General features: G+C 48.4%; 1 protein-coding gene across 1 annotated transcript in view; it reads left to right on the forward strand.

The window, feature by feature from the left end:
• Nucleotides 1-14,658, forward strand: part of SRD5A1 (steroid-5-alpha-reductase, alpha polypeptide 1 (3-oxo-5 alpha-steroid delta 4-dehydrogenase alpha 1)) — an 85,671-nt gene that overhangs the window by 70,279 nt on the left and 734 nt on the right. Inside the window, exon 3 of the mRNA XM_012651851.1 lies at nt 13,900-14,177. Within this exon, the coding sequence (XP_012507305.1) occupies nt 13,900-14,177 (278 nt within the window). The remainder of the gene's footprint in view (nt 1-13,899; nt 14,178-14,658) is intronic.

The following is a 14,658-nucleotide window of genomic DNA, read 5'->3' on the forward strand; positions in this document are numbered from 1 at the left end:
TGTTTTGTTAGACAGATACAAATAACATAAATGGATCTGGTAAGAAAAAAAAAACACCAGGAAAGAGCTCTTGAAAATTTCAAATTTATCAAAGATCTATCTTCAGAGTTTTGGGGGTTGGCAGTTGTCAGATAATTTTATAAATCATCATCATCCAATCTTTAAGGAACAAATGACATTATTTGAACTTCATTAGAGTATCACTTATAGATGTGAAAACTTTAATAAAATATTAATGTGTATTGTCTAGTAGTATATTCTAGTAATAATATACCATTCCTAAGCAGATTTTATTGCTTGAATGTGAAGGTCATTTAACATAAATGTAGCTGTTCTATAATTCTCGAGTAAATAAATAAGGGAGAAAGGCTATAGGATATTTTGATAAATATGAAAAAGGTATTTGATAATATTCATTTCTGAATTTTAAAAAGCTTCTAGAACTAGGAATAGAATGTCATCTTCTTAATAATCTAATAATCTGCTAGAAACCAGCAACTAAAGTATATTTAACAATAAAAAATGTGGGTACTCCCATTAAAATCAAGAATAAGAGAAAATGTCTACTATCCCTGGTATAGTTCCTCATTGATATGCATTTGCATTGTCTAGTGATTTTAGACAATGAAATAGGATGAGAAAAGTATGAAGCTGCATACAGCAAAGTAGGAGACAATATTATTTGTCTTTCCAGGTGATTTGGTTATCTACCTGAAAAAACCCAAGGGAATCAATTGATTAAAACTACTTTAATTAATAACAAATTCTAATTGGATGGTTGGTTAGCAATCCAATACACAGAAATCAATATCTTTCCAGCAGAGCCACAATAACTAGCTAAAAAAATCTACATATTTTCAATAAAAAGTATAAAGATACTAGCAATAAACTTAAAAAATGTGCAGAGTCACTGTAAAGTAAATAACACTTTACTTCAAGACATAAAATTTTTGAATGAGTGAAGATAGCATTCTTCTAGATAGGAGACTTGTATTAATTCTTATATATATTTAATACAACTTGATAAAATTAATTTATACAATCTAAGAAGTAATATAATACAATGTATTTAAATTTAAAGAACTTTACTGGATTTTTGTTTTTTTAACTTACCAGAATTATTCTAAGATCAATCTGAAACAATGCACTTGCTGGAATATACAAGATGATTTTTTTGGTAAAATAACATTTAATTTCAGAGGAGGGGTACCCCCCCACCTTACTGGATAGTAAACATACCAATTTATAATCTAATAATTAAAACAGTATTTTTCTGGTCAAGGACTGGACAGACAAATTACTAGAATGGAATAGAAATTTTAGAAACATACTCATGTAATTATTTCTTATGTCATAATCCCTATAATGGGAGAAATAGTATATTGGAATGATTAATTAATTACTTAGAAAAATAAATTAGATTTCCTATCTCATGTTTTATACAAAAAAAATTCAAATGCATTGAAGTTTTAAATGTAAAATATAAACACAAGGGGTAGAAATGAATATATGTATTTGATCGGGTGAGGAAATTCTAAGCATGACTCACAGTCAGATAAAGCATTCTATGAATAGCTCTTCCCTTCACTTTGGTTGATCATTATTCTTAAAATATCATACTAACCAATTGAATCATTGTCTTATGTTTCATGATCCACTAGTTAAAAACAGTGTACACATTTTGCCTTCAAATTATTGTCTCATAAACAACTTACAGATTTAAAAGATTTTTCCAGTAATGGGCTTAAGTTTACCATAAATATAATATTTCTCTTCTATGAAATGACAAGTCGCAGTTTAGATATCAGACGACTTTAGGTCCTAAGAGGTTGCAATTTGAATTTAAACTTGCATAGTTTTAAAAAACTTTAGCAGAATATAAATAATATGCTGGTGTTGGCAATAATTGTTCATAGCTATTTTAAAAATCTGAATTCTGGGAATGCCTTTCCCTGGGCAGCATGTTTTGTTTGCTTTAGGCATTTTGCGAATACAATACTATTGGAACAGAGCTTTCTATCTCCCCGTGAAATAATTTGAGAACCACCCCCATGGTTTGTCATTTTATTGTTTAGCCCATTAACTGCCATGTGAGTTGTATTTAACTCACACTAGTTGTGAGCCCGGGGCCTCGTGGAACATACATAACTCACTCGTCTCTTTACCTTGGGATCCACATGAACTATTTTTCAAGCTGCATATAACTCACACACAGAAAAAAATAAAAAACAACAAATTTTTCATTAAATTAGATAGGGTCATTTTGTTTTCAAAGTTTTTATTCTATTTTCATGATAAAACACCGTGGCCTCAAGGAAAAAAATTGTTTTTTCTAGTGTGGCAGTCAGTGTGTTAGACTTGAAATTGATTCATCTGTCAGTCACTGAATGAGCCTTTATTAACAATATAATTACAGCATTTATGCACATATCCCCTATGACACTCCAAACTTCACCATCTCCTCCCTACAAATTAGTGGTAAAAGAAAGAGGTGAGAGTTTCTGTCGCCTCCCTCCAATAGCTGTGTGCCTTCTGGAAAACACATGCTATGATCTGTGTCTCTAAAATATGCTGAGTGCATTGTGTTGAAAAAAGTCAACTTCTCTGGAAAAAAACTGAGCCAAGACATTCTCTCTAACTTTACGATGAAAAGTATCATTCCAGTAGAAAAGCACATGTTCCTTTTCAAAAGGAATGGGAGTGAATTTCGGAAAAGTTATGCGATTGAGCTGAAGGTGAAAACAAAGTAAATGGCATATATCTTGTATATTACATGACTTTCTCTGGAAGTTTTAAGCTCATGAGTATGGCTTTACTGGTTAAGCAGCCCGTTTCAATCTTTTGATTTTTATTTAATAATGCTTGCATTTCACAGGTGTGGAAAACCTATGTGTCTTGTGCTCTAAGTTGATCTCTTCCTGAAAGTGGGCTGGCCCAGAGCGGGCATTGAGTGATTGTCCTTAAATATTTATAGTCTTGAAAGCTTTTCGTATCCTCAGCCTCATCCTTTTGTTGTCTGGAGTGTTTGGAAGTGAATAAAGTCTCTCTCATTTAGTTTGGGACTAACTAGTTCTCACAGTTTGAAAGACCCCATCGCTGCTGCGAATGTTTCTCTCCTGTGGTGCCAGGGACGCCTGCTGCGAGCCCCGAGGACTTTCTCCCCGCCTGTGAATTACAAGGAGTGAAGAGGCATGTAGGCAAATGCAGCCCCACCAACCGTGTTAACGGGGTGCCTCCTGCATGCAGGACACAGAGCTGGGGCCAGCGGAGGGCTCAGATTCTGGGAGGCACGGTGCCTGCGGTGACGAAGCCTATACTTCCTTTGGGACGTCGAGCAAAAGAGTGAAAAATTAAAAAGTGCAAGAGTTAACACAATTCCAAGCAATAAGAGAAGCCCTATCATTCATTTTCAAAATCACCACGTAATTTCCACAATTACTATAAATCTCTACCTCCTAATTCCATCCTTTGGGTTCACGAGGCCAGGGAAGCTTTACAGTGGCTTCGGTCGGACCTGGGTCTGGAAGGCTTGGGCTGCGCTGGAAGGGAGCCTCCGGCAAGCGGTGCGCCTGAGCCCCAGGTCAGAGACAAGAAAGCCTGAGGCTGCTGGAGGGGCCACGAGCAAACGGACCCTGGCAGATCGCGGGCTTCAGCACGTGGTGAGTGGCTGAACACAAGGCTGGTCTGGAGCTGAGGGCCGGCTGGGGAGGATCTCAAGGTCAGCTCTTTTATAGTCAATCACTGTGTACGTGGCTCTCTGCCAGGGCCTCTGCTGAGCTCTGCCACACAAGAGTGGCCAGGGTGTTGGCATTGTCCCTGTTCCCAGGGAAGGGCAGCTAATGCAGGAACATAAGTGAGTAAATCCACAGTGACCTGACCATGTGTTAAAGGACCAGTGACAGAAGAGAGGTCTCCCAGAGGACAGCTGAGCCAGATCCCAGGGGTGACTGGGAGCAAGGTTGCTGAGTGGCTGACGGACAGCTTTCCCAGGGCAGAGAGGACAGCGCTCAGCCCTGCAGCGTGGGAGCAGGTGCAGCCAAGGCTCGGGTGGCCGCGGGTACAGTGCCAATGAGGTGGGGGCGAAACCAGGACCTGGAGAGGAAGGCAGAGGGGGAGAGAGTGGAACCCTGACAAAGGGATGCACAGAGGTCTGCAGTCAGGGGCTGGACTGCAGGTGGTGAGGAAGGGGCCGTGGAGAACACACCCTGAGTGAAAAACAGTCGCTCACACAGCGCGAATGGCAATCTGTGCCAATGGTGCATGTCTCTGCTGTTGCTACTCTTTAAGAACCCTTTTACTAGAGAACTGATGATGAACTCAAAGCCTGCGTCCCTCCCTTGGCTCACTCTCCAGCCATGGCACGCAATGCTGCTAACACTGAAAGTTTTTACACAGAATATTTACCACCCGCTCTGAACAACTTGCCTTTGTGTCTGCTCATAGGCACAAGAACAATGTTGGGGACCAGGGTGAGTGTCTGACCCCAAGTCCTCATTCAGGAGGGGAGGCACACACAGTGGGGTTCTGTTCATTTCCGTCCATCCTGCACTCAACACGTGGGAAGAACTCCATGTAGATGTGTCAAATAACTGAATAATAAATACACAAGTGGATGTACGTATCCATCTATGAACAGAGTCAGCTACAAAGACAAGGCAAAATTTTGACAGTTATGAAATGTTCTTGTTCTTGTTTCCATATATCTTATTGTCAGAATATCCACCATTCTTTTTTTTTTTTTCTTCTTTTTTTCTTTTTTTGAGACAGAGTCTCTCTCTGTTGACTGGGCTAGAGTGCAGTGGTGTCATCATAGCTCACTGCAACCTCCTGGGCTTAAGTGACCCTCCTGCCTCAGCATTCAGAGTAGCTGGGTACATGCCACTGTGCCCGGCTAATTTTTCTATTTTCAGTAGAGATGGGGTCTCATTCTTGCTCAGGCTGGTCTCGAACTCCTGACCTCAAGCGATCCTCCCGCCCCAGCCTCTCGGAGTGCTAGGATTACAAGCGTAAGCCCAGCCTATTCTTAAAGATTTTATGATAAAAAGCAATGGAATTGTTAGTGGCTGTGTTAAAAGTTAGCCAGATGGAGGCAGCAGGCAGCACTGCATTTATTAGCCCAGGAGCTGCAAACTCGGGTGTCAACTCAGACCATTCCGTGTGGGCTGGGCCAGTGGTGAGACAGAGTCACAGGGACAAGGTGTGTCCCTGGGAGAGGCATCCTTTATCCAAAGGAATTGTGGAAGATGATATGAGAGCCCTGAAGTTATTCCCGTTTGTTCTGTGTCTGACCTGTCAGAGGACCATGCAGCCCACCCTCCACCACAAGGCTCGCAGGGCTCCTGGCATTGCTTCGGCTGGTGAGACACACTTTGAGACATCGTCATAACCCCGCAGAGTCTTGAGGGCCACTGTGTGGCCTCACCCTGCCTCTCTTCCCCTTGTTACGGGACTGCGATGGGCTGCTACTCCAGCTTGGGCCCCCAAATGACGGCAGGATGTGGAGTAGCGCCACGGAGAAGGGCCACTGAGGATGTGTACCGTGCCGTTCCTATAAGCCACTGAGATCCAGGGGCTGTTGGTTACTGCAGCATAAATGAGCAAGAGCTGACTGATAAAAAGTTTCATATTTAACATTTTTAAACAACATAGTGTAGGCCAAACAAAGCATGCCTTGGGCCCGGGGTGTTCTTTCAAATGTGGTAGCCACCCTCCCAGCTTCCAGAAAGGCTAATGGGGCCTACCATGAGGCCAGATGAGTGGCCTCAATCCCACCCCACAGGCACTGTCCTCCTTGCACGTGTGTGCATGAGGAGAAATGAGTGCAACACGGAGAGTCGCAAGCAGTAAGAAACCTCCTGCAAGTCCCTCCGTGGAGAATTTGTTTTCCTGGCCCCTCTGCTTTGAATACCGAAATCCCGAAACACAATTGTAAACCAGAGTCTGCCCCCAGAGTGGAGGCCCTCGAACTCCCGTGGAGTAAACCACATTCTCTCGGCTGCATGGAGACATTTCACAGCTAAAGTTCAACACTCCTTCGATTCATGGAAATAAATGAATGGATAACAGCAGTGAACAATGTCCTCGCCCATATTTTTTTCCTAAACGTGATCATTTCTCTGCTGGTGGTGGAACTCCCTTTCCACAACCAGTGTTTGGCGAGGGATGTAAGAAGGCATCATTCGCAGGACTCAAAACCTCAGGAAGGGATTCCCCTGGTCACTCACTCATTTTCAGGGCTGCCACCTAGGTCTAGAACGTGGCTGTCCTGTGCCTCTTGCACCTGCTATCTGTTTGTGCCGTTGTGCCCTCTGTGCTCAGTGAAACATCATTGGTATAATGGTTGAAATTCAGAAGGAAAGTGAAATTATCAGGAGCACTTTTCTCAACAAACAGCCCGTTGGTGGACCAGTGAGAGCACCAGTCATTGCCTATGTCTGTCCTTCTGGCAGCACAGAATTCACTGGAAAGGTCTCGGGCAGCAAGGCCCCGTGTCGAGCCTCTGTCTGTGTCTCTAAGGGGGGCTGAGCCTCTCGGGCTGCCCGGCGGGTGTGCTAGGCCTTGCTGTCATGAGAAAAGAATCCACAGGTCTGTAAACTTGCTATTTTTAGGCGCTAGTGGACTTGAGCCAGTTTCCCGAGTGTGGTAATTACCCAAATATTTTATTGAATAGGGACTTGAAAAAGTACAACGCACGCCTCAGACCTACTCAGAAATTTAAACAGGTTTAAATTGTCACACAGCTAATTCACAGAGACAAATGACAAGTTCCCCCACCCCCTGCACTGGCCACACCCGCCCCACCCCACGAGCTCAGCCAGTGCGGCCCCGCTAAATGCCAGCCACATGCCAGCTGTGCAGGGCTTGCTCCCCGACGGGCCGTTCCAGACCAGCTCCTCTCCTAAATGCAAGCCTGTGTGCCCAGCCGTCTCCTGGACATCTCCCCAGGGACACACAAGGGATGCTCAAAACTAACATTCCCTACAGAGATGCTTCCTGGTCCTCCCAGCATCCCCCACCCTCAGGCCACTGACCCAGATGGACACTCGGCCCACTCCTCAGTTGGTACCGATGGCTCTACTTCAAAATCTGTGCTGAACCTGACTCCTGCTGCCCACCTGACCCCCAGCTCCCATCTCCTCCTGCCAGAGTTTCCTAACCCAGTCCCCACCCCAGCTTGGCCCCCACCCATTGACCTTTCTACACAAACACAGAGTAATCTTGATCACCAGACCCACAAATCTCCAGGTCTTCACCTTCCTACTATGGGGAAAGGGAGGCCTGGCCTGGGGTGCAGGCGCACCAGTCTGCAGTGGTTTCCCTTCGGCGTCCTGGGAGGCTGCTGTTGTCTCTGGTTGTCAGACATCATGTGCGGACCCTAAAGCCTCGAGTGTGTGCTTTAGCAATTATTGGAAATAGAGATGCCTCCAGCCTACCTCTCAAAGTCCCAGCTTGAACAAATGAACAAAACAGATACCCACAGGGCTTGGCAGGGAACAGAGAACAGTCAGAGAAATAGAAAAATTAATTAGTTCATTAGGGCTGGGGAGCTGGAGAGCTATTCTCTTCCATTAATGGGGAAGCTGGGGTTGGAAGCGAGAGCAGAAGGGGGGAGCAGATGCCACTGACTGCTCTTCTCCTCAGTTAGAAGCAGCGACAAGGAGAAGCCAAGAAGACTGAAGAAAACTCCAGCTTCTTGAAGAACCAGCCACAGAGAAATAACAGCTGCTAACACACACATAGGACCGGTACGATGTGCCGAGCACTCTTGTGAGCACGTCCTGGATGTGAATTCTTTTCATCCTCTCATAATCCTAAGCACGAGTTACACCTACTGTCCCCATTCTCCAGATGGGGGACTGAGGCCAGCAAGATTAATCAGCTTGCTCAAGGCCATACCAGGAAATGGCAGAATGACTGTCAGGCAAGTTGGCTCCACAGTCCTTGTTCTTAAAAAAAAAAAAAAATCTAAATTTGAGGATGGGCTGCATGCCCTGTTTAAAGACTCTTAAAACAGAGGGAAAATTTGGCAAACTTTCCCTGAGATGGACATTCTGGGTTTATTTACCTGGGACAGCTTCCCTGTACGGAGACCCAGCTTACTAACTCCTTGTCCTGGTGGCAATAAGGTTTGGTACTGGGCTGCCAATGACCTCAGCTGGCAAATTCAGGACAACTTAAGCTGCAGGGAGTGTCCAGGGGTGGCGATGCCTGCAAAGTCTGGTGTGCAACAGAAACACTCAGCAACTGTTGCTTCTTGTTGCTTTAGGCCAAAGCCACAGAGCAAGGAGAACTAAAGAAGGGAGGTGAGAAAGGAATATTGAAAACTTACTAGGTGAGAAAAAAATATTGAAAAACGAGGATTTTTCTGTTTCACTTTCACGTTATTTGTCCTTTTATAAATAATTTGATACATATTGGATACAATATGTATGTATGTACAAATGGATACAATTGTAAATTATATCCATTTAAAGAATGCATATTAATAAAAGGATACATTTCTCTGATAAATGGAACGCACGTCACATAGTCGAACAGGTGGTAAATGCTAAGTGTCCTGTGGTGCTTTCAAAGTAAACCCATCATCTTACTTGCTAAGGCAGGGGCTCCTGTGTTTGCCATCTAAGGCATCCTGTCCCAGCCTCCTCGGTGGAAACCTGGAAGCTCTGCAGTCTTTCCTCACTCCTTCCTCCACGTTGAATCAATTATAGAGCCCCGATGATTTTACCTCCTAAACATTTCGTGGCAGAGTCAGCGCTGTGTGTTTGCCAGACCCAGCTCCATTTTGTTCTGTGAGGTCAGCTGGACCACACTTTCCAGCCTCCCTCAGGGTAGGTGGGGCCATACGCCTGAGTTCTGGCCACTGAGACATATGGGCACAAGTAATGTATTGGCCATCCCCAGGCCTGGCCCCTAAACCTCTGCAGGATCTCCCATCCTACTCCCCTTCCCTCCATCCCCAGTCCCTCTGCAGGGAACTAGCAGAGAATTCCACTGCCCCGGGGCATGGCAGAGCTTCTGCAGGACAGAGCAGGACCCCTGAATGACAGTGTGGAGCAGAGCCCTCGCTCCCCATGCCCCAGGCCCCCTCGCAGACTCACTTTGGGCTGGCATGTGAATAAGAAACTCATGTGTCACACCACTCTGATTTCTGATTATTTCTTATAGCAACTACAGCTACTGATCCTGATTTATCTTTTCCTAAATAATCCTTTCTACACCTACACCTGTGCCCATTACTGATTTTCTCTCAACGGGCCACGTCCCCCCAGCCTTTATCTCTACCTTCAATCTTGCCCTCACAAGCCCATCTGTTAAGACAAAATGAGCTTCTTAAAACACAAGTCAGATGGTGCCACTCCTTGGTGTCCATATTTTAACAGTGGCCCCAAAGTGCTGTAAGATGGATACTCTTCCTGTGCCTGGCCTTGGCTGACAACCTCATGTCCAATTTCTGTTGCCATTCGTGGCCCTGGCCACTGAGAACTCTGGTCATTTCTGTCCTCAGGGCTGCCTCTCTTGCCCCCTCGCCCTGGAGTGCCCTTCCTCGTTTAGACTAATGCTCTGCATCTTCTACGATCAGTCTGGCAACACCTCCTCTGGGTTCCCTTCCCCTAGTACCCCACATTCCTGCCTACGCCACATGGGTGTTTTCTATGCTGTGAGCCTCTTTGGACTCTCACACAGAGACTGAGTGTGCTTGACACATAGCAGGGGCCCCGACAATTACCCCCCAGTTGTGACAATCAAAAATGTCTCCAGACATTGTCACGTATCCCCCAGGAGACAAAACCAGCTCCAGTTGAGATTTCTTGCTCTAGAGTGATGTGGGAGAAGTGGTTATCTGGCCACCCTGACAAGAAAACAGAGGGCCACACTGTCTTGGTGGGGTTACCCTATTCGAGGTTGACCTGAAAACTGGATTTTGTCAGAACAGACTCTCAGAAACAGACTCATATGAAGCAAATTCAGAAGAGGTGTGGGAGGCAGACATAGGGTCTACATGGTACTCACCACCTGTTTCTTCTTTGCTAAAAGACCTCAGTGTTTTTCAACATGGCCCTGTGTCCAGCATAAGCTACAGCTCATGGTTGGTCTAGGCCATTCATGATCATTCTGTGCCTCAATTTCCCAGTCTCTCTTGCAGATGGGGTGGCAGTTCTGGTTGATGAGATTTAAGGGGAAATCTAGTATGAGGGTTTCTTGGAAATTTTTTGCTTTTCTGATAAAAAAGAGCCCATACAGCAGACACTGCCACCGCCCCCCACCTCCTTCCTGCCTTGACTGTAGACATGAGGGCTGGGGCTGGGCAGCCACGAGTCAAAGGCCAGGGGGATTTCAGACGGGTCAGCATGGACACCCTGGACCACTGAACCAGCATGGCAGTGTCCTTCAACTTTGGGATTTCTTGTAATGGGAGCAAAATGACTTTCTGGTTTTGTGTAAGCCTCAGTAGTAGGCTAAATAGCGTCCTTTGCTTCAGAACATGAGCTTATTTGGAGATGAGGCCTTTACAGATGTAATCAGTTAAGGATCTTGAGATGAAATCATTTTGGTTTTAGAGTGGGCCCCAAATCCAATGACTGGTGTCCTTATCATAAGGGGAGAAGGTGTACAGAGATGTACAGGGGTGTCCTTATCAGAAGGGGAGAAGATGTAGAGGGATGCACAGGGGAGGACGTCACGTGAAGACAGAAGCAGAGTGTGGATACTGAAACCCTGGTTCCTCCCCTCCAGTACCCCACGGCCCTGCAGTGTGACACTGCTCCTTCCCTGAGACGTGGAGTCTATTTCCTCACAACTTGACCTGTTGAGGCCTTGCCACTTGCTTTGGCCCACAGAATGATGAGGAAGTGAAGACATTCCAGTTCTGAGCCTTGTGCACGCCCGCTTGCTTTCTTAAACCCTGTTCAGCCCCACACTGAGAACAAGCTGGGGCCAGCCTGTTGGATAACATGAGACTCATGGGCAGGTCAACCCTGGTGTCCCAGCTGCCAGCCACCCAACTGCCAGCCATGTGAGTGTGGCCACTCTTCACCTGCCAGCTTTCAGCTGACCTGCCAGCTGCCCACAGCAAGTTCAGCAGTGTGTGACCCAGAGCAGCCGAACCACTTAGCTGATCTGTAGACTTGTGAGCAGTACTAAATATCTACTTTAAGCCATTGAGTTTGGGGGTTATTTGTTACCCAGCAGTAGCTGACTAATATACACACACCTTGCTTTTTTCAGTTATTTACATTCCCTATTCAGTGCCTGTGATTTAGGCAAAAGTTTTCAAACTTCACCAGGTATCTGCATTTTGACCAGCATTGCTGGATCTGGCATGGGTAGTCCATGGAATACACTTTGTAAACCATTTTTTCGTGAGAACAAATCTAAAACCATTGTGTAATCTCTAATATTACCTTCCCTCCAATATCAGGTGAAAGAGAGGAGTGAATTTGGCCCAAAAGGAGAATAGCCTGGCTTATCTGTGGAAATAGATAAGCAAGAGAAGGATCTCCCTTGCCCAGGGTCTCGAGAACTATATTTACTTTCAGTATCGTTTCTTGATTTGCATTAAGAAATACACTGCTCCTAATTTATATAAAGAGATTTATGATCGAATACATAAATAACAAAACCTTGGCCTTAATTACAGAAAATTGTCTGGTGGCTGGTGGATCAAATTAAGGGGAATTAGCTAGAGGCAAACTGCAAAGACAGAGCATGAGGCGATAAAGAAAAACTTAATGCTGAAAGCAGCAAACCACGACACCCTGTGTAACAGACCCTGGCAGCTGGACAAGGGCACCTGCTTGAGCTCATTCCCGCTAGGCCAGTGGGTCGCTGTCGGTTATTCTGCCACTCTTCACTGAGGACCTAGCATGTGCCAGACAGTCCTTGAGCAAACACACGGCAGGGACAGGACAGGTAAACATTCCTCTCCTCATGGAGCTTACATTCCAATGGGGTGGGGACACAGATGACAAACAACATAAAATATATACTAGATGGTGTAGTGGGTGCCATTATGTCCCCCCAAAAGATATGTAAGTCCTAACCCTGGGCACCTGTGAATGGGACCTTATTCGGAAACAGGGTCTTTACAGATGTAATGAGGTTAAGATGAAGTCATTAGGGTGGGCTCTAATCCAACACAACTGATGTCCTTATAAGATGAGAAGAGACACAGACACAGGGAAAACACCCTGGGATGATGGTGCCAGACATTGGAGTGATGTATCTACAAGCCAACAAATGCCCAGCGGGTCCAGCAACAACAGAAGCTGAGAGAAAAGCACGGGGCAGATTCTCCCTGAGAGCCTTTGGAGAATGTGGCCTTGCTGACAACTTGATTTTGGACTTTCTGCCTCCAGAACCGTGAGAGAATAAGTTTGTTGTCTTAATCCACTCAGTCTGTAGTATTTTGTTACGCAACCCTAGGAGCCTTAACGGAGATAAATGCAAAGAGAAAAATCAAGCAGCGAAGGGCAAAAGGATACATGGAGGGTTAAGTTTGTCCTTAGAGCCACTTGGAAGTCCTTACTAAGATGTGAGAGTGGGAGGAAGGGAGCTGTGGGAACACCTGGGGGAAGAGGCTGGCAGATGGAATAGTAAGTGCAAAGGCCGGAGGCAGGAGCTGGAGTCGTGGCTGGTGCTGGCTGGATTAGGGCAAGAGCTGGGAGGCAAGCAGGGCGGAACAGGGAGAAGGACCAGACAGCAAGGGACTCGCATGCCAAGGCAAGGCTGTTATAGTTTGCCCAGTCAGAAAGCAAGCCCCTGGAGGGTTTGGAGCAGAAGAGTGGCATGAGTTGACTTTAAAAAGAGTAACGCTTTTATTTTTTTCTTAAAAGGATCACTCAAGCAAAAATGCTGAAAGGGACAAGAATGGAAAAGTGGGAACAGGCTAGGAGGCACCTCTTTAAAATGGGCTAGAAATAGTGATGGCTGGAAGGGGAGGAAGGACAGGGAAGGAGGGAGAGCAGTTGGGTTCTGCATATTGCCGGCAGTGAAGCCAAGAGGATGTGTTGGTTACAGGGGGAGGGAGAGAGAAGCACCAGGTATGACTTCAAGGATTTTGGACCGAGCCGCTGCAAGCAAAGCGCTCCAGAGTAACAACTGTTAGTTTCACTTGCTTGTGTTTGACACTTTGTAGTTTACTTAATGCACATGTTCTAAATCATAATTTCAACCTGTACCACATACAGGACTTAAAAACGTCTGAAGGGAAATATTCATTTTTACCATTAAATAACACCACTTGCCCGAAAGCCTCAGTACGCAACGCTCGGACCTTTCCTGTCGGTACGCTGCCCGAGTGTCGCGCTTAGTAACGTCCACTCATCCGTGATGCAGACGAGCAGAAGAGCTTTTAAAACGTGCCCTTAAAAAGGCCCAGTTGTGCTGCGCCACAAAGGCTCGGCGCCGGGCGCTGCTGGGCCGCGCAAACTTTCGGGCCGGGCTCGGGGGTGCCTCGCGGGGGTGGCCGCGACGGACACGGACCCCCGGCGTCGGCGTCTCACAACGCGGGGCCGGCGCCGCCTTCCAGACGAAACCACCGTCAAGCCGGCTTCCCTCGCGCTGGGGACACCGGATCCCAGGCGGGCAGCGGGCGACCTCCCCGCGAGCCTGCGCCCTCGAGCCGGCTCCAGTCGCCCGAGCCTACGAGCCACCCCGGGGCGAACCCTGCCCGTGTGGCCGGGGAAGGCGCACTGGGCACTGACCGGGAAGTTTTCATTACCAGAGGAAACACACGCCCCGACGCGGACCGGCTGGGAAGCGGGTTTCGCCGCCGTCCGTGCCCGGCGAGCAGACAGGCCCCGAGCGCCGGCGGATGGTGCGGGGCGCGGGGCCAGCGGCCGGCTGCGTGGCTCCTCTGGTGAAGACGTGAGGGGACCCGGCCCGGCCCTACCACAGGCCGGCGGGGCCAGGAGGAGCCGCCTCGGGTGGCGCCCAAATCCGGACCCGCGAACCTGCTCCCGCGCACGCGCAGCGCGGCCGCCGGGGACCCGGCCACAGCGCGCATGTCTGCACGCCCGGCCTGCGCGCAGCTCCGAGAGGCTCGCGCGCCCGCCCTAGCCGGGTCTAGTCTGCAAGGGCTCAACGCCGCCGCCACCTCAGCCCCGCCCAGTCGCGCAGCCTTCCGACGCGGTCCCCTCCCGACCCGCAGCCCGGGTGCCCAGTGCGCAGGCGCGGTAACCAAGGCGGCGGTGTCTAGTGAGGATTTGAAATCGGCCGCGCGTGCGCACTGGCGTCGCGGCCCGGCGAGGGAGGCCGCGCTTCCTCCCCGCCGCCCCCTCCCCCGCCCCTCATTGGAGCGGAGGCAGCGGCGGCCCCCTCCTTCCCCCGCGCCCTGCCGCCGCCGAGAGTGTCTTTTCGCCGCCGCCGCCGCAGGAGCACGGAGCGAGCGGAACGAGCGTGACTGAGGGCCCGGCGCACGGGCGGCGGCGCCTCCCGCGGGTCCCCTGCCGCGCGGCGCCTGGGCCCGCCCCCTCGGCCCCGCCGCCCTCCCTCTCCGATGGCCTCTCTCCCCGGCCCGAGCCGAACGCCGCCACCGCCGCGGCCCCCGCGCCCGCCCCGCGCCTCGTGAAGCGGGAGCCCGCAGGCCGGAGCCGCCCGGGGACGTGCCGAGCGCCGCCGCCGCCGCCGCCAGCCGCGGCCTGCCCGGGCCCGCCG

The sequence above is a fragment of the Propithecus coquereli genome, unplaced genomic scaffold (assembly GCF_000956105.1).
Source record: "Propithecus coquereli isolate 6110/MARCELLA unplaced genomic scaffold, Pcoq_1.0 Scaffold371, whole genome shotgun sequence".
Classification (NCBI taxonomy): domain Eukaryota; kingdom Metazoa; phylum Chordata; class Mammalia; order Primates; family Indriidae; genus Propithecus; species Propithecus coquereli.